Below are 25,547 nucleotides of genomic sequence, written 5' to 3'. Positions count from 1 at the left end.
TCCGCACCCTTCCAAGGACATGACAGATTTTAATCTCGCTCTCTGTCAACTCTTTTAACTTGCTGTTTCTTGTTGTTTTTAATTGATCTCTGCCGCAGTTTGGCTGCTGATCAGCCCGACTTCCTCTGCTCTCTTTCGGGTGAGCCCGTCCGTGCAAGCGGAACCACCGTGTTTCCGGGATTAGCGCTCTAGCGCTAATTGAGGGTGGCCTTTAAAAAGCACTCTGGGGCGAACGTGCAGCGGGCGCGCCAAAGGCAAGCCCGTCTGCGCCCCAGAAGCGCCCGGCGCTGGAAACGCTGCTGGTGGGTCTGCAAGTACTATTGCCCGACAGACTTTTTTTATAGATAGCGTAAGGGAAATGTGTAAAGGTGTACGTTGCTGCACCCCACCATCTCCTGACAGTATATCTAAGAGTACATTATGCTCCCACTGTGGTTGGGCGCCTATCTTATCCTTTGAACCTACCGGAATCCCCTTGACCCAAGCTTCTGTGTCCTCTAGCTTGAACAAAGCCAGGACGGAAAGTAAACTGCTTTGCCTGCTCCTCAACACCAGATCTATGCATAAGCACGCTCTCAATATATTTTAAGTATTGGAAGAGGTTAGCCCGGATTTTCTATTTCTAACGGAGACCTGACTCCAATCCTGCAATTGCCTCAGCCATTCCCAAGAGTTACCAAATGGTCCGGAAAGACCGCCCTAACAGCAGAGGTGGAGGTATAGCCATTATTTTTAAGAACACATACTCCTGCGTGCTTCTTCACTCAGAAAATATTGTAGGGGCTGAAACCCTAGGTTTCCACCTGTTAATATCTCCTCAACTCACGAAAAGGGTCATACTCTTGAACAGGTCTTTTCCACATGGGACTTAGATGTCTCTCCTACCCAGCCTCTGGTGTGGTCTGACCACTTTCTTTTAGAGTTTAAAGTGCATCGTGAGAACGCACCCTTTAATACTCAGAGTAAGCCTTGTATGGGCAGTTTTAGACCTTACCATCGCATTATACCCGAAGCGGTGATGGTGGCCCTCAGCTCCCATCCACTCGGTTTGAGTGGTAATGTGGAAGACGATGTTACAGTCCTGGACAATTGGCTGCTGCTTCGGGCAGAAGAGCTCGCCCCGCCCTCTTCCCGCCCTGACCTCTCGAGCCTCGGCTCCCTGGTTCACGCCTGCTCTTAAAGAAAGCAGGAGAACATGCAAAAGATTCACGAGAGCGTGGCGGAAAAAGATTGAGAGTCTTGAGAAGACTGCTTATAAACAAGCACTTAAAATGCACCACAAACTTATCCTTAAAGAGAAAAAAAAAATTCTCATCTAGAACAGAAGCTGCTGGGAATACAAATAAAGAGATTTTTAAATAGTAAAGGAATTTGCATCCCCGAATGCCGTAACTAGGTCTTTCTCCCCTTAATATCTATGGGTGGAACAGATTGCTCTATTTTTTGCTGATAAAATTAGAACGATCCAGGACACTTTTCCTAGCTCCCTTGAGGCTAATATCCAGGATAACGTGCACTCTCACCCTGACCCTCCGGAGAGCGGTCCTTGTATCTACGAGTTTCCTCCTTCGACATTGGCTACATAATTGGGCATTTTGAAGAGCCTAAAATCAGGGGCCCTTCTGACCCTTACCCTGCGTCTACTTTGGCATTAATAGCTGCCTCCATTAATTCTTATGTGAACTCTATTTTGAATACATCCCTGCAGCAGGGGCTGATTCCTGACAAGTGGAAGGAAGCTCTTATCCTTCCCCTTCTAAAAAAAATCCAATTTGGATCCAGAGCTTACCGCTAATTATAGGCCAATTTCCCTTCTGCCTTTTTTTTTTCCAAAGTACTGGAAAAATATGTTCACTCAGTTGCTTTTGCCTTTTTGGAGACGAATAACATCCTGCATCTGAGCCAACCTGGTTTCCGCCCTAATTTCAGCACCGAAACAGCGCTTCTGGAAATTTGAAAATCCATTAAGGACGTCTCGGATAAAGCTGGCAAGGCTATGCTGATATTGTTAGATCTCTCAGCTGCCTTTGACACCATCCCTCATAGTCGACTCCTGAAGAGACTCCAGGAGGCCGGCTTTAGAGGGATGGTTCTCAAATGGTTTGCTTCTTTTTTGTCTGGGCGCCAACAAACTATGTGGGCTCCTCCTTTTTCCGCCCTAATTTCTCCTTTGGAGGTTGGCGTACCCCAGGGCTCGGTGCTTAGCCCAACTCTATTCAATTTGTACATGTCCCCATTGGCCAGTCTTGTTGAGTCGCATGGAGCGAAAATAGTGTTGTATGCTGACGACACCCAACTCCTTTTTACATGTGACAAAGTTTCTGAGTTTAAGGGGGAAGCTATTATGGCCTGCCTGTCGGCGATGTTCTCCTGGCTCCAGTTGAATGAACTGAAATGTAATTCTGACAAGTCGGAGATCATGTTCTTTGGTTGCCCTTCTACCATCTTTTGGCGGAACTGGTGGCCGCAGGACATGCACTCTCCAGCTAATCCAGTATCGTCTGTAAAAAACCTTGGCATAAAAATCAATGACTCTCTGAGTATGAAGATACAGGTCCAGATGGTGGCTGGCCAGTGCTTTGGGTTTTTGAAAATGATTAAACAGTTTCTTCGTTTGCTCTCGATCCCCTGCAGGAAAATTGTGGTCCAGGGCTTGATTGGATCCAGGCTGGACTACGTTAACATTCTTTATCTGGGGCTTCCAGAGTATTTACTCACCCTCCTCCAAGTAGTGCAAAACGCGGCGGCCAGAGCTATTCTTTCTCTTGGCGCCAGGACCCGAATGTCTGCTCATCTGAAGTCTCTACACTGGCTTCCGGTTCGGAAGCGGATACAGTTCAAGGCCCTGGTGCTGGCTTTGTTGGCTGTACATGGGTACGGTGCCCCTTACCTGAGGAAGAGAGTGCAATTTTATCATCCTCATCGTTCTCTTCGCTCTACCGCATTGGCTTTAGCATCCACTCCGGTGGTGAAATACTCTCGTATTGGAGGCTGATCTTTTTGGGTGAAAGCGGCTAAGCTATGGAATGATCTGCCACTTGCTGTAAGACTCCTCCACGATCTGCTTCCTTTCAGAAAAGCCCTGAAAACATGGCTGTTTCAGCAATAACGGAATACTTTGCCCATGGTACACTTGGTTTTCTTCCTGTCTAGTTCAGTCATACTCACCCAGCGCCGGGACACTCAGTAGAGTAGCTGTGCGTATAAAACCCCGGATAACATAACATAACAGAGACTCCACTGTCTGGACCCTAAATGTGCGCTGTCCTTCTACCTTGACTGCACAAAAGATTTCTGGGTGGATGAACACCTCTTCGTTACATATGTAGGTGGTAAGAAAGGTCAGGCTGTTCAGAAGCATGCTATTTCCCAATGGGTTGTCCTTTGATTTAAAATCTATATGCTTTAATGAAAAAGGAACATACAGTGGGGCCGCATGTTCATTCCACTATGGTTACAGCAGCAACCACTGTTTTGGCACTTGGTGTCCTCCTTCTTAATATCTGCCAGGCGGTCACATGTGCATCTATGCATATGTTTATCTGGCTAATGTGCCCGTTCTGATCTCCAGGACTTTCTGGTGTGAACCTAGTTTGCAGTCACTCCTTTGCTGGGGTATCTATTCTAAGGCAAGGAATCTATAACTAACTGTCTCTTTCAGATGAACAAGTTACTTACCTTCAGTAACCATCTATCCGTAGGAGACATAAGTTAGTTATAGATTCCTTACCGCCCCATCCATTGTCCCTGCTCTGCATATTGAGTTCTAGGAATAGGGGCTCCATTACAGGGCCTTAGTTTTGGCGCACTAATGGTCAGTGTCTTTAATGGCTCTGCGCTTCTGGCGTGGAAAGTCATGTTAGAACTGACGTCAGCGTACAGGTGCGGCGTCTAAGTGGGCACTGCAACATCATCCCGGCGACCACAACGCCGACGATGGACGTGGAGTCGACCGACGACACCCATCGATGCGCAGGGGTACTGCTAAGAAAACAATTCTCAAGATCCAGTCTGACGCCGGGGGGTAATTCTAAGGTAAGACATCTATAACTAACTTATGTCTCTTACAGATACATTGTTACCGAAGGTAAGTAATTTGTTCTTTTGTATGGTTCTCTGGATGGAAGAAAGGGAAAGTTGTGCAGAAGAGGACCCTGCCAAAGTGGATTGTCCTCTCAATTACGGTCTGCTACACACTGTCCAAGAAGCAGCCCCTGGAAGGTCTGAGAGCTCATTTCACTAGGGCTAAGGCTGCTGCTGCTACTTTGGCTCGCTGAGTGCCTTTGCTCGACACATGTCTGGCTGTAATGTTGGTGTGAGTGATTTTCAAATCATTGCAACCTTGGTAGGTAAGTCCAGTGGGAAGGAGACTTTGTCCTCTTGGTCCTGCAGGCATTTTGGTCTGGGTCTTCTCCACAGACGTTTCACCTTGGGAGGGATCTGCTTTTTGCATTTATTCCAAGTTGAGGAAACTGTTTTTAGAAGTATCCATCATGTGAGGAACTGGGTGTATTATGTGGTTGTGCTAGTGCTACCTCACCTTGTAATACACCTACCACCCCCTTTAACTCTGTGCATCAGTCTTGGTCCTCGGTGCTACGCGATAGTTATGGTTGCGACCTGAAGACTTTGTGCTACCAACTTGTCCCAGCAGGCTTCTTCAGCTGTTCTGTCCCTATGCTACGAACAGGAGGTCTGTTAGCTGGCCCTCAAGTTCATTTGGTTTGACTGTGATCTGGAGACAATTTCTCCCTGAGTAGTACCGGCACATTCCCTCTCTTTGCTAGCCACTAGGTGCAGTTCTAGTTGGCGCAGCCTTTCTTTACTGATCCCTCTGTGCAGAAGGGCAGTCCTTCCAAGTCAGTTGAGATCTGAAGTCTGGGTGTCACGGGTGCCCTGTTTATGCTTCAAAAGTGCCCCTCAGAGCACAATACGGTTGGTAGCCAATGGGCTACCAGGTTCCCTCCCACCAGGCGACCACTTCCTGTTGAGTGTGGCATATGGCTATCCCAGGATGCACCATTCTGCCCAAGATGGCGAGACCCTTCTCCAGCGTTGAATAACCAGTAGCATCCTTCCAAAAACTTTAGGGTGACCATACAAAAAGAGGTATTTACATACAGATCAGAAGAGTGGTAACACTCTTTCTGGTGGATACTCTAACTGCAGATTACTCACTGTCCTCCCACCTCCCTAGTTTTTGGAGTAGCTTTTTTTAACTTCTAAAAAGGTCCCACTTTAGAGTTCAGCACACTGGTACCAACTTCTGTTCATGCTCTGTTTCTGAGGGTGCAGAAAGGGAAATAAGAAACTGGCTTCAGCGTGCAGGGGTGGAATTTATATGCAGCTCCGCTCCTTCACTTCCAGGGTAGTACGGAGGCGCACACCGCCACCTAGCAGCGTGTGAATGCAATGCTGAAAATTTTTTATGGATCCAGTCTGGTGCTTAGGGAATATTCTGATGTGAGGAATCTGCCATAAAGTGCGATATGTAAAATAAGTAATTTGTTCTACTCCACTTTGTCTTTTTGTATCTCTAGTCTATGAGGTACAAAGTGTTTTTGACAGATGTTTTGACTGTTCCCTTTACGCCTCTTTAACATATCATAATTGGAGACCATCTTGTCTTCTCTACATCCAGCATTACAAAATATACATTTACCATTGTTACTACTAAATGTCCATTCAACCTTTTCCAGCAATATGCTCTTTTTATTGAAGAATGTAAGTTAATCTCTCTGTAAATTGTTTTTTCTTTGGTTTGTACAAAAGGTGAACTTAATGCAGTACATGAAGCTAAGTACATCACGCGATTTTAGGATAAACGCAGCATCGCTGGATGCTGTTATGAAAGAAAAAGAAGCAGAAGATACTGAAAATGGAGACAACGACGAGGTCAGAATGGTCACTGTATTACTTCTATAGTTCATGGCAGAATTTTTAAAAGAGCCTTTTTACAAGTTAGTTTTAGGACTAGCCCTGGTAACATTTCTAAATGCCTCTTTCCAGGATTAAAACTTGCTTTCCACTTTTAAGCGCAGTGCAGTTGGCAATACAAATATCTTTTTTTTGGTATGCTTTGGAAATTAGAATAATCCGTATACAATTAACCTGCACATAGAAAATCCCTGTACAGTATTAAATTGTTTAGGAACGTATTTAGGGTATGTATTTCGATGTCTCAAGGCAATTTACTATTCACACAAGTGTTCAAAGCTAAGCTATTCGTTCACCAATCTTATTTCTTGTTTCCTAGTCATCCAGTATTTTATTTAATATTTTCCTATTCAAGATTTTTTTGGGGGGCGGTTGAGCTATTTTTGTTGACATTTTTAATTTGTTTCTCAGACTGCTGCAACAGAGGATCCAGTGGTGAGCCAAGAACCAAAAAAGAAAAGAAGAAAGAAATGAAGTTGCTTCTTAAATGTAAACCACAGCTACTCCTTGGTCTCTCTTTAGCATTAACTCCGTTTTTGCTAATGGAACGCAGAACTCTGGAAAGCCTTCAGATGTTTTGATAAATTGCACATGTATTTATAGAGGCAGATATTGACTTTATTCAAGATGAAAAGGACAAAAAAGTAGCAGCAGGAACACATTTACACTAAAATAAAATGCTTACTGCTGGATTTAGGGTAACCAAATATTGTTTATTGATACCTTGGTGCATTTCAAAGTTTTCAAATGTACAGGACGTTATTAAGTAAATATCTTAACAAAATACAGAATTTTTGTCATCTTATGCTATAAACTGAAGATAAATCTCAGCCCCTCAGAAAGCTTCAGGACTCGAGCTCTTCCGACACTGAGGCTGTCCTCAAATCTATTCAAGAACTGAAATTGTGTCCTTCCAAACAGGAACCTCTGAAGTATTGACTCCACGGGAGTAAGTGAGTGCATACAACGCACTCATAACTGTCAATCTTATTTACTTTCCTTTTACTAGCGAGCCATTGGTTAATTCAATAATTTGATAGATGTCCAAAGCTTCACCTGGAGATAAAAACAAAGAACATTAAGTACTTAAATGCTTGTGTTAATTTTAATAACTGAACTTCTCCGGAGACATAGCAATTCATTTGTGTGGCTGGTAGAACTACAATCTTCCACAAGAAAAACATGGTTCAAATTATCACTTACAAATCATTATTGATTTGCTCATTGATTGTGAATTCTGGTATGGCTACATTTTACAGAAAAAATATCAAGAATACAAAAGGATCTTTCTCACTGCTGACAGAATCTCTTCTGCAACATTTTCTAGTTAAGGTCTTTATTAAATTTTCATGGTTTTACATGCGTGGCTCATAGTGAAAAACAAATGGGTATTTAGAGCTTCAACATAAATGTATATATTTTTTCTTTATAAACTTCTTTTGCAGAAAACAACATCCTTTTGGGTTCGTATATTTCCAAAAATTGCATAAGAATAGAAAAAAAGCATTGAATATGGTTACAAATAAATTAAAAAATTACCTATGCCAAAACAAAGGCAGTTACTATTTTCGTAAGGGAATAAATATTTCATGATTTCAAACCATTGTCAATCAGGACGCCGCCGCTTCTTTGCTATCTTGCAGTGCTTTATTTGTTGTGTACTTAATAGACAAACTGTTTCAAGAAAAGCAGCCACTACTGGAATCCCTGCCATAGTTTTGTATTAATAAAACCCATTGTAGACAGACACGTATTTGATTGAAACCACAATTTGTGTCAGAGCACCCCATGGTGCCAGCAAAAATTTACAAAACAGAGGACCATCAACAGCCTCTCCGAATGTGACACTGTAAATGGTTTGCATGTACTTTAAGGTGATGGTGACGGTCTGTTCCCCCCCCCCCCCAACTCTAATATCTTATCGCACTTGATATTTGTTTAAAAACTAAATGTAATTTTGAATAAATAATAAAAGTGTAATATGTACTGGTGGCATAACGGTATGTGTACTCTCAAACGTAGAATTCTCGTCTCAGTGATAGAATTCTAATGAGTCCCAAATTCCTGCTCTGGCACTTTACTGTATTTTCAAAACTGACTGACTGCTATAGGTGATTAAGGTTAATCGCTTTCAATAAAGCTTTGTATGTAAACTGTTAATTGCAATATATTTTTGCAATAATTATCGATGTACATCAAGTATGTTAAATCATTTGTCATAACCCTTTTTCTGATAAGTAAAACCATGGGCGCCATGACAAAAAGGTAGCCCCACCTCCCGCAATAAGTGTGTGATTTATTTGTTCTCTGTTAGAAAATTACAACTGACTAAGTTCAATGAAAAGACTAGCATGCAAGTTAGTACATTTAAATCTTTATTAATTCAGGAACAACATGTTGTAGACTACGTCCTGAAGGATTGAGATTTAAACCTGAGCGCGTCCCATCCATCTGCGACAGAGGCACACCGCTGAACTTAAAAAAGGAAACAAGCTGCTGTCCCTTCTGAAGCACTCTGGCTCACGTGGAATCAGTATTTCTTAAAAGTAGATTTTGCCTTTGGTTAAAAACTTTTTAATAACACAAAACATTGGAGTTTCGAAATGAGCGAGAATGTATGCATGAATAAGACAAGAAGGCTTGGTACACTGCATAGCTGCTCGAAGACAGAAAAGGATAAGTTACTTACCTGTAATCCTAGTTCTCTTCCAAGGGTATGCTCATTTAAGTCATAAGCACTGAAAAGTCCCGCCCACGTTATATGTATGTATGTGTAACAAAAACTCTGAGTACGTAGTACCTCCAAACATACACATATATATATATATATATATATATTTCTATAAACATGCAGCCTAAACCATCCAATAGGCTAAAATTGCATTGGATGTTTCGTTTAAAATATAAACCAATCTATTCAGCATTTCTGTAACATAGAACATGCACTCCTTTACTGTTTTAACATAACCTTTATTTTCAAGGAAAAGTTGAAGTAATAGCAGGAAGTTAGCCAATAGGCTGCATATAGAAAACCACAACAGAATAAAAACTGGCGCTGTGCCTTTAAGACCTCCAAGCTCCCATCATGCACCACAGGTGACAGTTAGGTCAGGTCTTTTTTTTAACAGCGTATCATCATGTGTAGTGATAATAAGGCAGAGTTCTACTATACCAAAGGCATTCATCCGGGGAGGCGGGTGGGTTGCTTATGACTGATGAGTATACCCCTGGAAAAGAACTAGGATATCCGAAAGAGACTATTAGTTATGGATTCCCCACCTTAGAATTACCCCCAGGCGGCAGACTGGATCCGGAGAATTTTTCTTCAGCAGTACTCCTTCATGTCGGTAGGTAGCGTCGGTCGACTCCGCTTTCGTCGTTGGCGTTGTGACGTCAGTTCTTTTTTTTGCGCCTGCCAGCGCAGATCTGGAGAGGGCGGTACCTCGAGTCACTTTTTGATTCTTATTTTTCCCCAACTTTTTGTCAACATCTTTTAGAGTCATCGGACTCCTGGTGCATAGGGATGTCATCTCGACGGACCGCCTCAAGCCTTGTGGCTCCTGCCACAAGCTGATGTCCGTGACATACCCTCACCTTGTGTCCTTATGGTGCCTGCAGCGTGGCCAAGACCTGAAGTCGTGCTCCGACTGCCGGGCCATGGCCCGAAGTCTTTGCGGGAGCAGTCCTGAAAGGTTCTGGAGGCCCGGCAGTCAGCTCTGCGCCGCTTGAGGTCCTGGTCAAGAGGGAGGCCGCAGAACCGGTCGCGGAACCATCACCACCACTCGTCGTCGAAGTCTTTGGGTAAGTCGAATCCCAAGAAGAAGACAAAGAACCACTGTCGCTCTTTGCGTTCTCCCCATCCGTCGGCCGACACAACGCAGAATGAAAAAGGTAGTCGCACAGCTCCGCCCGCATAGCCTGTTGGGTCAGGTCCGAGCCTCCCACCTTTCTCGGGAGCTGGAGCGACCCCTGCCCAACTTTGTAGTTTTTACGAAGCCCTCCATCTTTGGGCAGCACGACTCTGCCGGCGCGCGTTTGGGCCCCGCGGACTCAACTTGGGGTTCGATGCCTGCGGCTCTGGTGCCACAGGGATCCAGGCCTGGATCCAGATCGGCGCTGGTTGACCTAACAACACTTCCTCCAGCGCCAAATCCATTGGCGACACATCCTCCCCCTCTGACACCGGTTTTGTCCCCAACCGACATCGACCCCAGTCTCCCACTCGATGTGAACACGGAGCCGGACCTGAGTCGACCGGTACATTTGTACTCCTGTTCTCCCCTGGTGTTCCCTATAGCCCTGAGTGGCTACCAGAGGAGGGTGAGGAGGACTGGGAGGGGTCTGTGGACCCTCTGGCACACCAGTCAGAAGAATCGGACTGGAGAGAGGAGTTGGGTGAGGCCAGTGGTCTGGACACCTCTCCAGATCTTGGCATGCTATCTCCCCCTACCATGGCTACGGAGGAGGGTGCATCATACGCAGAAGCGCTTCGTAGGGCCACGCCCAACAGGGGCCTCTGTGGATAGGATGATTGGGGCGACCCCATTTTTCTCTCCCAACACCCTACCCCCGAGAGCTTGGTTGTCCAAGCCTCTATTCTCAAAGGCGCATTCTCTACCGCTCCACCTGAATGAGAATCCAAGAAGGTGGGCCATCTTGGGAAGAAAATGTTTTCTTCCTCCAGCTTAGGACTGTGGCCGGTGAACACTGCATGTCTCTTGGGCCGTTACTCCCATTCTGTGTGGGACACGGTTGCTCAGGTACTGCCACAGTGCCTGGATGAGGCCCGGGCCGTGCTCTCTTGTGCAGTTGTGAAAGGGAGAGACACAGCCAAGTTCGCCAAACGATGTTGGCTGGACACCGCCGACTCGATTTCAACGTCGGTAACCTTGAGACGCTATGCCTGGCTGAGGTCCACTGGCTTCTCGGGTGATGTCTAAGCTACACTTTTGGACATGCCTTTTGATGGCCGTCGCTTGTTTGGCGACAAAGCAGACAACGCTCTTGAGCGCTTTAAGGACTCCAGGGCTACGGCCATTTCCTTGGGCTTCAATTCTACCTCTCGCAGTCTGCTTTTCACCCCTTTCGTGGCTACGGAAGGGGTGCCCTGCCATGTTTTGTCCAGAGCCACAGGCCTGCACAAGCTGTCCAGTCTCTGCGGGGACGTGGGACCCACCGTTGTGGCCCTGGGGACCAGCGGGCAGGCCAGTCCACCAGTGCCCTCTGTGCAGCAGCCTCCAAGTCCAACCTTTCAGGCCCACCATTCACCAGTGGGCAGCAGGATCCACCATCACCACCCCCACTGGCTCAACATTAAGTCGGAGAGGTGGGTTTTGCAGATAGTCCGAAGGGGCTACTCTCTCCCATTCGAAGCTACCACTCCATCCATGCTACCTCAATTCCATCGCATGTCGGAGGATCACTTGGCCCTTCTCCGCCAGGAAGTGACAGCTTTCTTGGCCAATCGAACGTGTTCCTGCCCCAGAACTAAGTTGTGGTTGTTATACCCATTACTTTCTGGAGCTCAAGAAGGACAAGGGCCTGCATCCTATCTTGGATCCCAGAAACATCAGAAGTTCAAAATGTTGAAATTGGCTCAGGTCCTGTCTACCCTGGAGACTGGATGGTAGGGTTGTACTTGCAGGATGCTTATTTTCACATCCCCGATACAAAAGGGGATGATGGACGGAGTGTTTGAGCAAATCAAACACTCACCCCCAGTCAAGATAGCCTGGCTGATGAGGATTATGAATCCGAAACCGGTCCCAGGATGCTTGTTTCCGGTCCAGGGAAGACATGGCTTGGCAGTTCGGGCTGGACTGTTCCCACAAGGCACAGGGTCAGACTGATTTGCATATAGCCATGTCTGAACTGGGGTGGCTGAGTGAACTAAAGAATGGTGATGGATTAAACCCAGATCAGTTGACTGGGGGTGAGTGTTTGAATTGTTCAAACGCTCCGTCCATCATCCCCTTTTGTATCGCTTTGTTCGCCCTAAGTGTGGCAGGGTATGCTCAGACGTGAGTCCCTTGTTCACTTGGCCACTGGATTCAAGATAGCCTGGCTGATGAGGATTATGAATCCGAAACCGGTCCCAGGATGCTGGTTTCCGGTCCAGGGAAGACATGGCTTGGCAGTTCGGGCTGGACTGTTCCCACAAGGCACAGGGTCAGACTGATTTGCATATAGCCATGTCTGAACTGGGGTGGCTGAGTGAAATAAAGAATGGTGATGGATTAAACCCAGATCAGTTGACTGGGGGTGAGTGTTTGAATTGTTCAAACGCTCCGTCCATCATCCCCTTTTGTATCGCTATTTTCACATCCCCAGCCTGCCGGCCCACAGGCGTTACCTATGGTTCACGGTAGGCCATGAGCACTTTCAGTTTACCGTGCTCTCCTTTGGCCTTACCAGTGCTCCTCTGGTGTTCACGAAAGTGATGGCGGTGGTGGCAGATCAGGGGTTCCAGTCTTCCCCTATCTCAACGACTGGCTGTTGAAGGCACGTTCACCCCAGGCTGTCGTCTCCCACCTCCAGACTAAGACTGACCTCCTGCATTCGCTGAGGTTCACCATCAGTGTGCCAGTCACACCAGATTCCCTCTCAGAAGCTCCTTTTCATCGGAGCGGTACTGGACACATCACAGTTTCGGACGTATCTTCACAAGCAGCGAGTCTGGAATATTTGGGCTATGATTCCGATCTTTCATCCCCTATCCCGGGTTTCGGGCAGAATGACCCTGGGGCTACTTGGCCTCATGGCCTCCTGCATCCTGCTGGTGGACTATGCAAGGTGGCATATGTTGGCCCCCCTCAGTGGGACCTGAAGTTCCAGTGGGCACAGCATCAGGGAAATCTTTCCGATTGCGTCCAGATCTCGGAGGGCGCTGCACACCAATTGCAGTGTTGGCTAATGCACCAGGATTGGGTCAACTGCAGATCCCTCTCCCTTCGCCAGTTAGAGGCCTCTGGTCTCCGGCAGAGTCCGGGCTCCATTTCAACCTTTTTGAGCTCCGGGAGATTGGTCTTGCACTAAAGGCATTCCTCCCTTCTGTCAAAGGAAGAGTAGTGCAGGTGTTCACGGACTACACCACCGCCATGTGGTACTGCAATAAACAGGGCGAGGTGGGGTTGTGGACCCTATATCAAGAGGCTCTTTGTCTTTGGACATGGCTGGAACATAAACGCATGTCCCTGGTGGTTCAACACCTGGCAGGTTTACTGAACACCAGGGCGGATAAACTCAACTGCAGGTGCATGATGGATCACGAATGGCGTCTTCACTCGGCGGTGGCTCAAGGATTCTTTCAGCAGTGGGGAGAGCCTTGGTTAGATCTATTCACAACCGAAGAGAACGCACAATGTCATCAGTTCTGCGCATTGGAATTTCCAAGGCAGCACTCGCTCGGCGACACTTTTTGTCGCGAGTGGAGTTGCGGTCTGTTGGACGCCTTTCTGCCTATACCACTTCTGCCCAGAGTGCTGAAGAAGATCAGGCGCGAATGGCCCAAGTCATTCTTTTGGCTCCGGACTGGGCTTGAAGAGTATGGTATCATGAGCTACTCAGTATTGGCATCGATCCCCCGATCCGTCTGCCTCTTCGGGAGGATCTTCTGTCGCAGCAACAGAGGACGGTCTTCCACCTGAACATGTCCAGTATCCACCTCCTTGTGTGGAGATTGAACGGCGGCAGTTGACGTCTTGGGTCGTGGGAGAGGTGTGGCGCCGCGGCCAGGGCGACTGACGCTGGAATCTGGGGACCACGGTTCGATCCCCGGCTCCGGCGGCAGGTTAGCCCAGCACCATGTGACTCTGGGCAATAGCTCGCTTAATCTTCCCAACGGCCCCCAGCGCCTAGAGACCCTTACGGGTGATTGTGCGCTTTACAAATGTGGACTTTACGTCTTTCGACCTGCCTCCCGAAGTCTGCAATGTTATCTTGGCAGCCAGGTGTCCCTCCACTAAGACTGTATACCCCTGCAGGTGGAATACGTTTGTAATCGCATGAATTATGGGACCCCCTCTATTTTTATTTTAATGACCAGGGAAAAGAGAGGACAGCATCAAAAAGAACATGTGAAGATTCCCCCGTGGCCAATACATACTTTCTTATGTGGCAGAGCTCATCAGATTAATAAGTTAGCCTTCTTATTGATATAGGTACAACACAGTTAGTACTTTCATTTTATATATTTTATTTGTTTTTTCTTTTTCTGTAGTATATCAAAAATAATTTTTTTCCTTTTTTAGATCATTTCTTACGTATACATCAAATTCATAGCTATTAGTTCTAATTCAATCGATTTTAAAATACAGTGAGACATACCATGACCTTTACAGCATATTTATAATTCAAATAATTTTACAATACAAGACAGCGCCCTGTCTCTCACACATCAACCATCAAACACACTTACTCATTCATACAACTTCACACTTATTCCCCTCCTGACAAAAGCAATTCCTAAGGTTGTGTGCAGGGTACCTAAATTTCAGTGATTGGCAAAAAAAAATATTTTTGATATACTACAGAAAAAGAAAAAACTAATAAAATATATAAAATGAAAGTACTAACTGTGTTGTACCTACATCTATAAGAAGGCTAACTTATTAATCTGATGAGCTCTGCCACATAAGAAAGTATGTATTGACCACGGGGGAATCTTCACATGTTCTTTTTGGTGGAATAAGTTTGTGGCATGGTGCACAGCAAAGGCTGTAGATCCCTTTTCTGCCCCTCTTTCAGAAGTTCTTCTTTTTCTTCTCTCTTTGGCCCAGCAGGGCTCTGCTCTGGGCACTATCAAGGGCTATCTCTCGGCCATTTCCACCGTTTTAAGGCTTCCAAATCAGCCTTCCTCTTCAAGTCCCCTGTTGTAAATAGATTCTTGAAAGGCATCATGCACATGTTTCCTCCTGTTCCTTTCTTGATGCCTTAGTGGGACTTGAATCTAGTTCTTACATTTCTGATGTGTGCTCCCTTTGAGCCACTTCACAATTTCTCTCTTCGTCTCCTTACTCTAAAGACTGCTTTCCGGGTTGCCATCACCTCTGCCAGAAGGGTGAGTGAGCTCCAGGCTCTTACTTCTAAGCCTCCTTTTCTCTCTAACCATCCGGACAAAGTTGTTCTTAGAACTCATCCTTCTTTTCTGCCAAAGGTTGTCTCTACCTTTCACATCGGGCAGACCATCACTTTGCCCACCTTCTTTCCTCCTCCGCATCCCTCGAAAGAGAGGCTCCACCGTCTGGACCCAAAACGTGCGCTCTTTCTATCTGGACCGCACACAACAGTTCCGGGTGAATAACCAGCTCTTTGTTGGCTATGTGGGTGCCAAGAAAGGTCGGGCTGTGCACAAGCGGACCATCTCTCGGTGAGTCGTACTGTGCATAAAGGCTTGTTACTCCTTGGCTAAAAAGGAGCCTCCGGTGGGATTGCGCGCCCACTCTACCAGGGTGACTGCACCCACTACTGCTCTGGGACAGGGAGTTCCCTTGCATGACATCTGTCAGGCAGCTACGTGGGCCTCGATGCACACGTTTACCAAGCACCTCTGCCTGGACAGCCAAGTCCGGAGCGACGGCTTCTTTGGCCGTTCTGTTATCCAGGTCTTTCTGGTGTGATCTTGGTTCGTAGACCCACCACCAGGGTTGGTATTGCTGGGTTATCTATTCTAAGGTAAGGAATCTATCACTACGTGTTTCTTTCAGATGCACAAGTTACTTACCTTCGGTAACGATATATCTGTAAGAAACATTAGTAGTGAGAGATTCTTTACCGCCCCAACCATTCTCCCCGTTCTGCGAACTGATTTCTAGGGTTAAGGTCATCCTTTCAGGGCCCTAGTTTCATGGCACCAGTGGTCAGTTTCTTGCATGGCTCTGCGTTCCTGGCGCGGTAAGTCGTGTACCGATCTGACGTAAGAGCGTGTGGGCGCGTATAAGTAGCTCCAGCGATGTCATCCCGGCGCCCACAACGCACGCTGAGCCGCACGACGATTCCTACCGACGCACAGGGGTACTACTGACGAAAAACTTTCCGGATCTAGTCTGATGCCTGGGGATAATTCTAAGGTAAGAAATCTATGACTACTAACGTTTCTTACAGATATATTGTTACCAGAGGTAAGTAACCTGTGCTTCAGGGCGTTTAAAAGAGTGTGCATGTCAGGAACAATGAGGCTAATATGCCACCCTCAAGTGGGAGGGGGCATGAGCCTCTTCCTGATCAGTTGGGTCCCCTCATCTTCAAGATGAGGTGTACTGAGAAGTGTGCTTCACCTCGCCTCCTCCACCTGAGGGGTGGGGTTTTGTCAAAGGTGGGTACACCTCTCCTCCTAGCTTGGTTTTCCCACGGATTCTTCCACCCAAAGTGGAGGGGCAGAACTGGTGGAAGTCAGTTGCTGGGGACAGCAAAAAGCAGGGACAGCTCACAAATAGATACCTAAACAATACTTCCACGGAGGAGAGTCTGCGACCTGGCTCAAACCAGAAAACGTCTGGAGGACCGAACAGGTAAAATGCCTGTCTCAACTGACCTAAGTGTCCAAGCAGTAGTGCTGTGTGGACGATGCCCACATAATGGCTTGGCAGATGTCGAGTACTATCCTCCCTGTGCCAATGCAGCAGTAGCAGCAGCCTGGGCCCTGGTGGAATGGACCCTCTAACCCTCAGAAGTCTGTTTCTTAACTAATGTGTAGCCGATTTTAATGCAGAGTACAATCCACCACGGGCCGGTTTGCTTCTGTATAGGTTTGCCCTTTTTCGCTCCAGTGTATTTGATGAACAGCTGATGCTCCACCTGATGGTCTTTGGTGCGATCAATGGAAAATGAAAGAGCTCTCTTTGGGTCCAGATGATAGAGTCTCTCCTCTTCCTTGTAGGGTTTAGGTCTGGTGGGGGAAGTATGTAGAGTGATGCGGACATGGAAGAAGAGGACAACCTCCGGCAGGAAGGAGGCACGCGCCTGAAAAAAGCATTTGTTAGGGGAAAAGCTGGTGTAAGGAGGGTGAACTGATAGATCTTGAAGCTCGCTGACCCTCCTTGCCGATGTAATGGGCACCAAAGAGACTTTTAACAGTCAAGAGTTACAGAAGACAGCTGTGTAGTAGCTTGATGGAAGAACATATCGGAAATAAGAGTACCAGATTAAGGTCTCATTAGGGCATCACAAAGGGTGAAAGAGGGAACAAGCACTGTAAACCTTTCAGGAAAAGAGTCACAACAGGTGATTTGAACAGGGAAGGTTGGTCCGGCAACCGCAGAAAACCCGGAATGGCTGACCAGTAACCGTTACCAGAGCCTAGGGCAAGGTCTTGCTGGGCTAAAGATAAAATAAACTGCAGCACTTCTGATAGTGGTGCAAAAAGGGGATCCACATAATGTAAGGCCCACCAGGCCACAAGCTTATCTCAACCGCAGGCGTATACCATTTTGGTGGCGGGGCACCTGGCTGCTAGGATGACATCACAGACCTAGAGAGGAAGATCAAAACCCTCAACTGCTGCTGTTCAATCTCCATGCATGAAACTTGTTATTGTTAATTTATTGTTATTGTTAATTTAGATTTGTAACGCGCTCAATCACCTACAGGCCTCTAAGTGCATTGGAAATAGATGTTGTTACAATAACTTAGCTTCCCTCCTCCGAGAGACACCACACCACGCCTACATTGCAGTCAGGACTCTTCTGAACAACAGTGTTTTCAAGCATGTGTAGGTTGGGTGCAGAACCCTGTCCTGCTGCTGCAACAGTATATCCTACAGAAGGGGCAGCCTGATCGTAGGACCTCATAATCAGGAGTTTGGGATGCCATACTCACCCTGTTCAATCGCAAGCTACTAGGACAAGTTGGGCCTGGTCTGCCCTGATCTTCTTGAGAACTTTGAGTAGGAGTGGTATTGTTGTACAGGAGTCCTGAGTGCCACTCCAGGCACAATGCCTCTTCGAGCAAGAGCTGCTTTTGAAACTCCAACACACAAAAATGCTGACATTGTGCATTCTCGGTGGTGGCGAACAGAGCAAGCCAAGGTTCTCCCCATTCTTCGAAGAGACCTTGTGCCATCTCCTGGTGTAGTGGCCATTCATGATCCACAAGGCATCGGCAGCTGAGTTTGTTTGCTATGGCGTTCAATGAGCATGCCAGGTGCTGTATCACCAGGAAAATGTCCTGGTGCTACAAGAAAGTCCAGAAATGCAGGGCCTCATGCCACAGAGTTCACTGCCTAATCTGTCCTGCTTGTTGCAATACCACATGGCATTGGTGTTGTCTATGAACCTGATCCAGCCTCCAATTAATGGATGGAAGGAAGGCTTTAGATGCCAAATAGATTGCTTTCGGCTCCAGAAGAATGATATGAAGCTGAGATTCAGCTGGAGACCAGAGCCCTCTCTGATCTCCTGTTCTCACAGATGGCCGCCCAAACTCAGAAGAGATGCATCTATCACTACTGTTCGCTCTGGGTGGTGAAGGTCACTGCTGTTGGCCTTTTGCAGTCTCCCATCGAAATCTGCGCTCACTGGGATTTCAGATCCCACTGCAGAGCCCACATTTGCCAATTAGCAAACTGTACCTGCAGGAGGCCCAGCAGCCACAGAGTCAGTCTTACCAAAACCCAGGATGGAGTCTGAAACATTGTGATCATAACCTGAATAAACTGGGCTCTCTGCTTTGAAGGTAGGCAGGAACTTCACTGTATCCAGATTGGCTCTGATGAAAGGGAGCAACTGAGAAGGAGTCAGGTGTGACTTCAGCACATTAATAGTGAACCCCAGCAAGTGCAACAGGTTTGCCGTAGTGGGGGTGCCTAATACAAGCCCGCCTTCAGCAACCAATCGTCAAGGTAGTAGAAGACCATAACCCATGACCTCCAAAGACCAGCTGCAACCATCGCCACCACTTTCGTGAACATCCGAGGGGTGCTGGTAAGGCAGATAGGGCGAAAACTAAACTGAAAGTGCTCTTGGCCCATCGTGAACCGCAGGTAGCGCCTGTGAGCTCGTAGGACCGGTATGTGAAAAAAAGCATTCTGCAAGTCCAATGCCGCCATCCAGCCTCTGTGGTCGAGGGCTGAAAAGACTCAAGCCAAAGTAAGCATTTTGATTTTGTCTTTCTGTAGAGAGGCATTGAGAGGGTGCATGTCTAGGATCGGACGAAGTCCTCCATCCTTTTTTGACAGCAGATAGTAGCAACTAAGACCTACTTCTGGCAAAGGCAACCTCTCAATGACTCCTTTGGCCAAGAATGCCTGCACCTCTGCACGGAGAGGTGGTCCTCCGACAGCCAATCTTGGAATCGTGGCATAGGGGGAGGGGATTCCACGAATGGGACAGTGAACCCCTTCCACACAATCTCAAGCACCCTCTTATTGACATAATAGCAGATCATTGGGGCATGTGGTGCCTGATGCTGCCACATACAAAATGGCTTTGTGGGATGGAGAGTATACTAAAGGGGACTAGAAGCTGCGGCTGCCGGAGGGGTGGGAGAGTGGCCAGCTCACTGGACCTAGCTCCCATATTGGATCTGCATTCCTATCCATGAAAAGACTGGGCGGGTTGTTGTACCAGCAGGTAAAACTGGTAGAGTGGGTGCCCGTGGGTACACCAGACACGGTAAGGGTGAATGGACTGCTGGCGGAGACCAGGAACACAAGGAAAGCCTGAGAGATTTGGCTGTGAAATGGCTCTCTTAAAAGCGATTGAGCGCCATGTCAGCCTTATTGCCAGAGAAGCGGGAGGCATTGAAGGGCATGTCAAGGAGTAAAGCTTGGTTATCCCCTGAAAACCTAGTGGTCTTCAACCAGGCATGGTGACCCAGTGTCACTGTGAAGGTCATGATTATGATGAGGGAATCCGATGTGTCCAGTCCACATCTCATGGTGAATTTTTGTTTTTCCCGACCATCCATAAGGACTTAGTTGAGGACGGAGGGACCCCATAGGAAGCAGCTGTGCTACCAACTCTCGCAAGATGTGGGCATAACAGCCTAAGAGGCACGCAGTGTTCTCTGACAGCAAGGCTAGGCTGGTGGAAGAAAAGATGTGCTTACCACAGGGAATGTATGTTACCTTAGAGATTGAGGCCTGTACCACCAGGCTCACAGGGTTCTCTGTGTTGGCTGGAGGATGGCATCGGGCAATCATGCGGTGCACAGGAGGCCCTGAATTCATTTCAAGGGTGCAAGAGAAACTGGGTGATGTATGCTGGTCTTGACTTCAACTGCTGGCAACTGCAGGTCAAGGACCTCAGCTTTCCTGGTGTGAGAAAGTGCGATCCTTCTTGCATAGCATGCCCCCACTTTCTGCTGATGTGCTTTGACTGAGTGTGTCCTGGGCTCCTGCCAATCAGGTGCCCAGGGCCTGTGTTCCTTCCCTAAAACTGTATTGAAGCTCAAAACCAATTGGTATCTATGGCCACATGCCAGCCCCTGGTAAATGGTACCCTAGGGCATTGTGACCAGAGAAGACCCCTGAGGGCTGCAGCACTTATTGTGCCACCCTTAGGGGCCCTGCACCCTGACACCCACACACTGCCTTTGCAGACTGAGTGTCCTGATGCAGAACTAAACAAAGAGTCGACATGGCACACATCCTTGTGTGCCATGCCCACAAACCCACTGCCCTGGCATACATCAGTCACGCCTCGAGCTGGGTGCCCTATGCCAGTGGTGTGGGTACAGGTGCATGAGCCCTGTGCCCCTACAGTACCCGGGACCATTCCTGGGCACTGTACGTGCAGTGACGCCATTAAGAATATATGGTGCTGGGAGGTTGTCATTATGAACTCCACAGCACCATAATGGCTACACTGAAGACTGACAAGTTTGATATCAAACTTCTCAGCACATTAAACCCACACTGATGCCAGTGTGGGATTTAATGTAAAATGCACTACAGAGGGCATCTTAGAGATGCCCCCTGAAACCTAACCTACAATCCACATCTGGTCTGAGAGTCTGCCACACAGCAGACATGTTGCTGGACCCCTGGGTGGAGAGCCCCCGCTCTCCTGGGCCTGCAACAATGTACATCCTGGGCGAGGTGCTAGGTCTCCTCCCCCAGGATGGGCAGGGGGAAGCTTCAAAAGCATGCCTCCTTTGTGAGATTCTCCAGGCCACTTGCTGTACTCCGCAACTGGCCCCCACCAGTTCTGACCCCCACTCTGGCGGGAAATCCTACTTCAGGAAGGGGGTGTGCCAACCCCACCACTCAGGTGGGAGAGGCGAGGTGAAGCACAACTCCGGACCCTGGCCATCTTGAAGATTGGGAGCCCTGCTCAATCAGAGATAGGGTCCTGCCCCCCTCCCACATGAGAGGAGCAGGATAGGGGTGTACTCACCCCAGGACAGGGACCTATTGGTCCCTACCTGTAACGCCCCTAAAATTTGTATTTAGGGGCACCCTGAACCTTCCTTCCTCAGATCCCGATTTTGAAACAAGAAAGAAGACCTGCTGTGCAGCTGCTAATAAAAGGACAACACCAACTGATTTGGCCCCAGCCCTACTGGCCTGTCGATCCTTGAACCTGCTCCTGCTAAATCCCGGCATTTCCTGCGGACAGCAACCTCAAGAACCCCAGAGGACCTGCCTGCCTTGACCCTCTTAGAGACTGGGACTTCCACGAGCAGTGGCTCTGCTCAAAAAGCAATACCCCTGGTGCCAGCCAGGAACCGCAAATCCAGCCCACTCTGCACCCGCCGAGCCTGGCCTGTGCTCAAGTGGACAAAGACCCTGATGATGACCCCCCCCGGCGATTCTGACCAGGAATCCAGTGCCCAAGGACCCTCCTCGACGACCCAGACGAAGCCTGCAGACTCAGAACTAGGGATCACCCAACCGCGACCAGCAGAGGGTAAGATTTCCCGACGTCCAAAGACACCCCTGCACCCGGCGCCCCCCAGCCTCCTGTGCCCAACTCCGGGGCGCCTACCTACCCTCCAAGATCCCAACTTACCCCTCGAAGTGTTGATTGCTCCAGAAGATCCTCCGTCCCAGAGCCTGCAGCCTTTGTTCCCTTTTCAAGATCTCTATTGAATAACATTGAGCGCCCGATGGCTCAAAAGCACCCTGCACCCAGCCGCCCGAGAGCCCCTGGCATTGCAACCTTTGTCCTATCCTACTTCCCCATTTGCCCTGAGCAAGTGACCAGGCTCCCCGCTCCCACAGCCGCGTGGCCTGATAGCCAACAGCCACCAACCGAAGGCCCCCTGCCTCTCACTGGATAACATTTAGCCTAACTACCTCTGCACCCGGCTGCCCCTGTGCCGCTGAGGGTGTACCAACTGTACCTTCCTGACACTGGGAGACCCCTGAGTCTATGCCCAGAACCTTAACTCTGCCAGTCGAGTATTTACAAAAAAGCAGATAACTAACTTTTCTTCAATAGTCTAACATTGACTGGTTTTACTTGGAAATTCTTCTAAGTGTGGAGTTTTGGAACTTTAAAATATTCACCTAAAACCAGCCAAACAACGAATTCCGATTTACTCACCTGCTATTAGGAGAGACCTCAGTGCTGCACATTTTAGCCCAGCACAAACCCTGAAAAGTAATTTTAACCGTACTTACCAGTAACCTGCATTTTCTTCCATAGGAAACTATTGACTGTTTTTCTGTGAAATTTCTTCTAAGTGTAGATTTTTGCAAACTACAAATATTCTTTAAAAATCGTACCAACTACCAAACCGTAATCACTTACCTGTTTTAGATAGAGGTCCCAGTGCTGAACCTAGGAGTCCAGTACTGGATTACAAAAGTAACGTGAACATACTTTACCTGCAAATTGAATTTCCTTCCATAGGATAACATTAGGAATTTCAACTGAAAAAGTTTCTGTTCACTTTTAAAATACAATAATATTCCTTAAAAATCACTAATGTAACCAAAACGCTTTTACTTAACTGTTTACAGCTCATGTACCGGGACTGAATCTAGGATCCAGTCCTGTGGTTAGAAAAGTAATCTACAAAGTAACTAATTGCATTCAACTAGAAATTCCGATTGAGCTAAATGTTGCATTGTGTTTGAAATTGTGTTGCCTATTGCAACTGTAGCTATTGCATTCAAAAAGTCTATTGCCTGTTTGAAAAGTATTTAACTAAAGTAACTCATTCCGAGAAAGTATATTTTGTTACCTTGTTGGTTCTAAAAATAAAACTATATCTTTTGATACAAAACAATTGGCCTAGATTTCGGTTCTTGAGTGTGAGACCATTTGCTGACTGAGTGTGTACAACAAATGCTTTACACTGTCCTCTGATACTGCCTTACTGCTCGACCAAGCTACCACTTTAGAGAGTAAGGTTATATCTAACTGTAGCCTCTGCCAAACCTCTGGGGACTGGGGTCTCTATACACACTGTACGTTACTTTGGTCCAGTATATATAGAGCCACTTTCCTACACCTGGGCATCACAGTGGTGAAGGATGTACCTTCCTCTGAAATTGGGCCGAAGGGGAAATCATGCCAGAGTATGGGAAGTGTCCAGCCCACTCTCGTCACCCAGCTCCTCATCTCATCAGCCGGATCAGGGTCTTCCTCCATAGGACCAAACCCTTCCTCCTCATCTCCTCCTGTAAGGCAGAAAAGGCTGTCAAGTGGCGGGAAGTACAGGGATTGGTACGTCCTGGACAGCACTGGCAATGACATCAAGCAGTGTCAGAGCAGTGCCTGCTCGGACTCCGGGTTATAGATGGGCTCCTCTTTGTTGAGTGGCGCTGGAATGGAGGGAGCCAGGGTAGAAGGTGGCACCCGTATCTGTATTGGACCCAAGGGTGGATCCACAGGGCCCAGCTGGCATTTGGTGCGGACCAACTTGCAATAAACCAGCCAAGACACCTCGCAGCTCTGTGGGGCCTAAAGGTGCTCCAGAGGGAGTCGGTGGCTTAAACATGGCATCTTAAAATTCTTCGAGTTGAGCGGGTATTGCTACAGCCCCAGAAAATTCGGGGTAATGTGGAGCAGACCCTGACACCAACTCTGCATGTGGAGTACAAGAACAGGAAGTAGAAGCACATTGTTTGAAGGGTGAAATCGAAGAATACCTTAACTTCTTTTTCTTGCGCTTCAAGATGTAGCCAACTTGGAGGATTGCGTTTTTGATTGCAAAAATGTCCATCCGTGGACCGGCTTGGAGCTTTCTTCTCCCACACTGCCAGGAGCTTCATTGCCCACTCGCAAATTGCTCTGGGATGCATAGACCTGCACTCGGCACAGGCTTTGGAGTTGTGACACAACCCTAGGCACCAGATAGACCAAGTGGGGATCAGACACAGACATCTGCCTCTGACATTCCCCAAAAGGCTTAAATTCAGTAGGTTTAAAACTGTACATACCTCTATCACATTGGGAGCAACAATTCAAACAAGCATTGATAAATGCAATAGACATCGCCTATTATTATTAATAATTTTTGTTGTAAGTTTTAAATTGGTGAGCAGGTATAACACTGATATAGTAAACTAACATTTCAGGGGGAGTACCTGAATGCCAGAAGATACGGGTGTGATTTGATTTGTTACTTGTAAAGCGCTCGAATGCCGTGGCGTCTTGGCGCTGATTGAGGCACATGGGAATGGAGAGCTACAAGTGAAACCATCAGATCACGGAAAACAACCAGGTTTTCAGCTCTTTGCTGAACCTCAGAAGGTTAGGTTGGAGTCGTAAGGTGACCGGCATCTGATTCCATAGTTTAGCCGCACAGAATGACAGAGTACGCCCCCCCCCCACCTTACCGATTTTCGGGGTACAAATAAGGCCTCTCATTGTGGATCTAAGTGTTCTGATGGGAGAGTACCTATAAAACAACTTCTGTATCTCCCCAGAGAGAGGCCTTATGCACAAGACAGAGTGGAAGCCAGTGCAGAGTTCTGATAATAGCCAAGGTGGGGAAACCCTTAGGGATGTTCATAAGTAGTCTGGCTGCAGCATTTTGCAGGGATTGCAGCTTCCTACTCTGCGCCTTATTAATTCCTACAAAGAGCGTGTGGCAGTAATCGAACTTAGAAAGAAAGAATGCTACTACAATGCTCTTTTGAAGTTCAAGCGGGATAAATGGAAAGCTTTTTCTTTGATTTTTCAGAAGGAAAAAGCAGGAGGAGGTCAAATGGTTACAAAATGTATGCATGCTCACCGACAGATGTAATGAAAATAATACCTTATTATCTGAGACACTAGGAGAATAAGGAACAACATTTGTTTTTCTTCATGGTCAAACAGTGCAATTTTAAACATTTTATATTCTCATAGTTGTGATGGCAATGCATACAGTAAGTTTGTACATTAACATGTGATGACGTACCACCTTGAGTAACACTGTATTTACAGTTCTAAGCGCTTACACACTGAACAGAGGAATAGTACACCATATTCACAGTAAAGAGATGATCAAAGGCAATAGGTCCGGCAGCTGGTATATATACATGCATATAGGTCTTTCCCCCACCGACCAATAGGATTAACTGTGATCTAACTGTGTATGACAATACAACATATCCTTGACCCAGTCAGTGTGTTTCAGTGTCAGTTTACTGCCCCATTTCAGTGATATTCTTTTTGCCAGCAGTAGTGCTACCGCCAGTAGCTTACGTCTACGCGGCAGTTTAATCTTGTAGATGC

The 25,547-nt window shown here is 47.2% G+C and overlaps 2 protein-coding genes across 6 annotated transcripts in view; one reads left to right on the top strand and one right to left on the bottom strand.

The window, feature by feature from the left end:
* The window catches only part of FANCI (FA complementation group I), a 765,095-nt gene extending 757,001 nt beyond the window's left edge, over positions 1–8,094 (top strand). The window contains exons 37-38 of the mRNA XM_078683200.1: positions 5,773–5,895; positions 6,349–8,094. Coding sequence (XP_078539326.1) covers positions 5,773–5,895; positions 6,349–6,411 — 186 coding nt within the window. The 3' untranslated portion in view covers positions 6,412–8,094. The remainder of the gene's footprint in view (positions 1–5,772; positions 5,896–6,348) is intronic.
* Positions 6,630–25,547, bottom strand: part of POLG (DNA polymerase gamma, catalytic subunit) — a 575,771-nt gene continuing 556,853 nt past the window's right edge. For all 5 annotated transcript variants that reach the window (XM_078683205.1, XM_078683206.1, XM_078683203.1 and 2 more), the window contains exon 23: positions 6,630–6,993. In XM_078683205.1, the coding sequence (XP_078539331.1) occupies positions 6,929–6,993 (65 nt within the window). In that variant the 3' untranslated portion in view covers positions 6,630–6,928. The remainder of the gene's footprint in view (positions 6,994–25,547) is intronic.

The sequence above is a fragment of the Lissotriton helveticus genome, chromosome 3_1 (assembly GCF_964261635.1).
Source record: "Lissotriton helveticus chromosome 3_1, aLisHel1.1, whole genome shotgun sequence".
NCBI classification, from domain to species: Eukaryota; Metazoa; Chordata; class Amphibia; order Caudata; family Salamandridae; genus Lissotriton; species Lissotriton helveticus.
The sequence above is the reverse complement of the archived record's forward strand: the minus strand, read 5'-3'. Positions and strand labels throughout refer to the sequence as shown.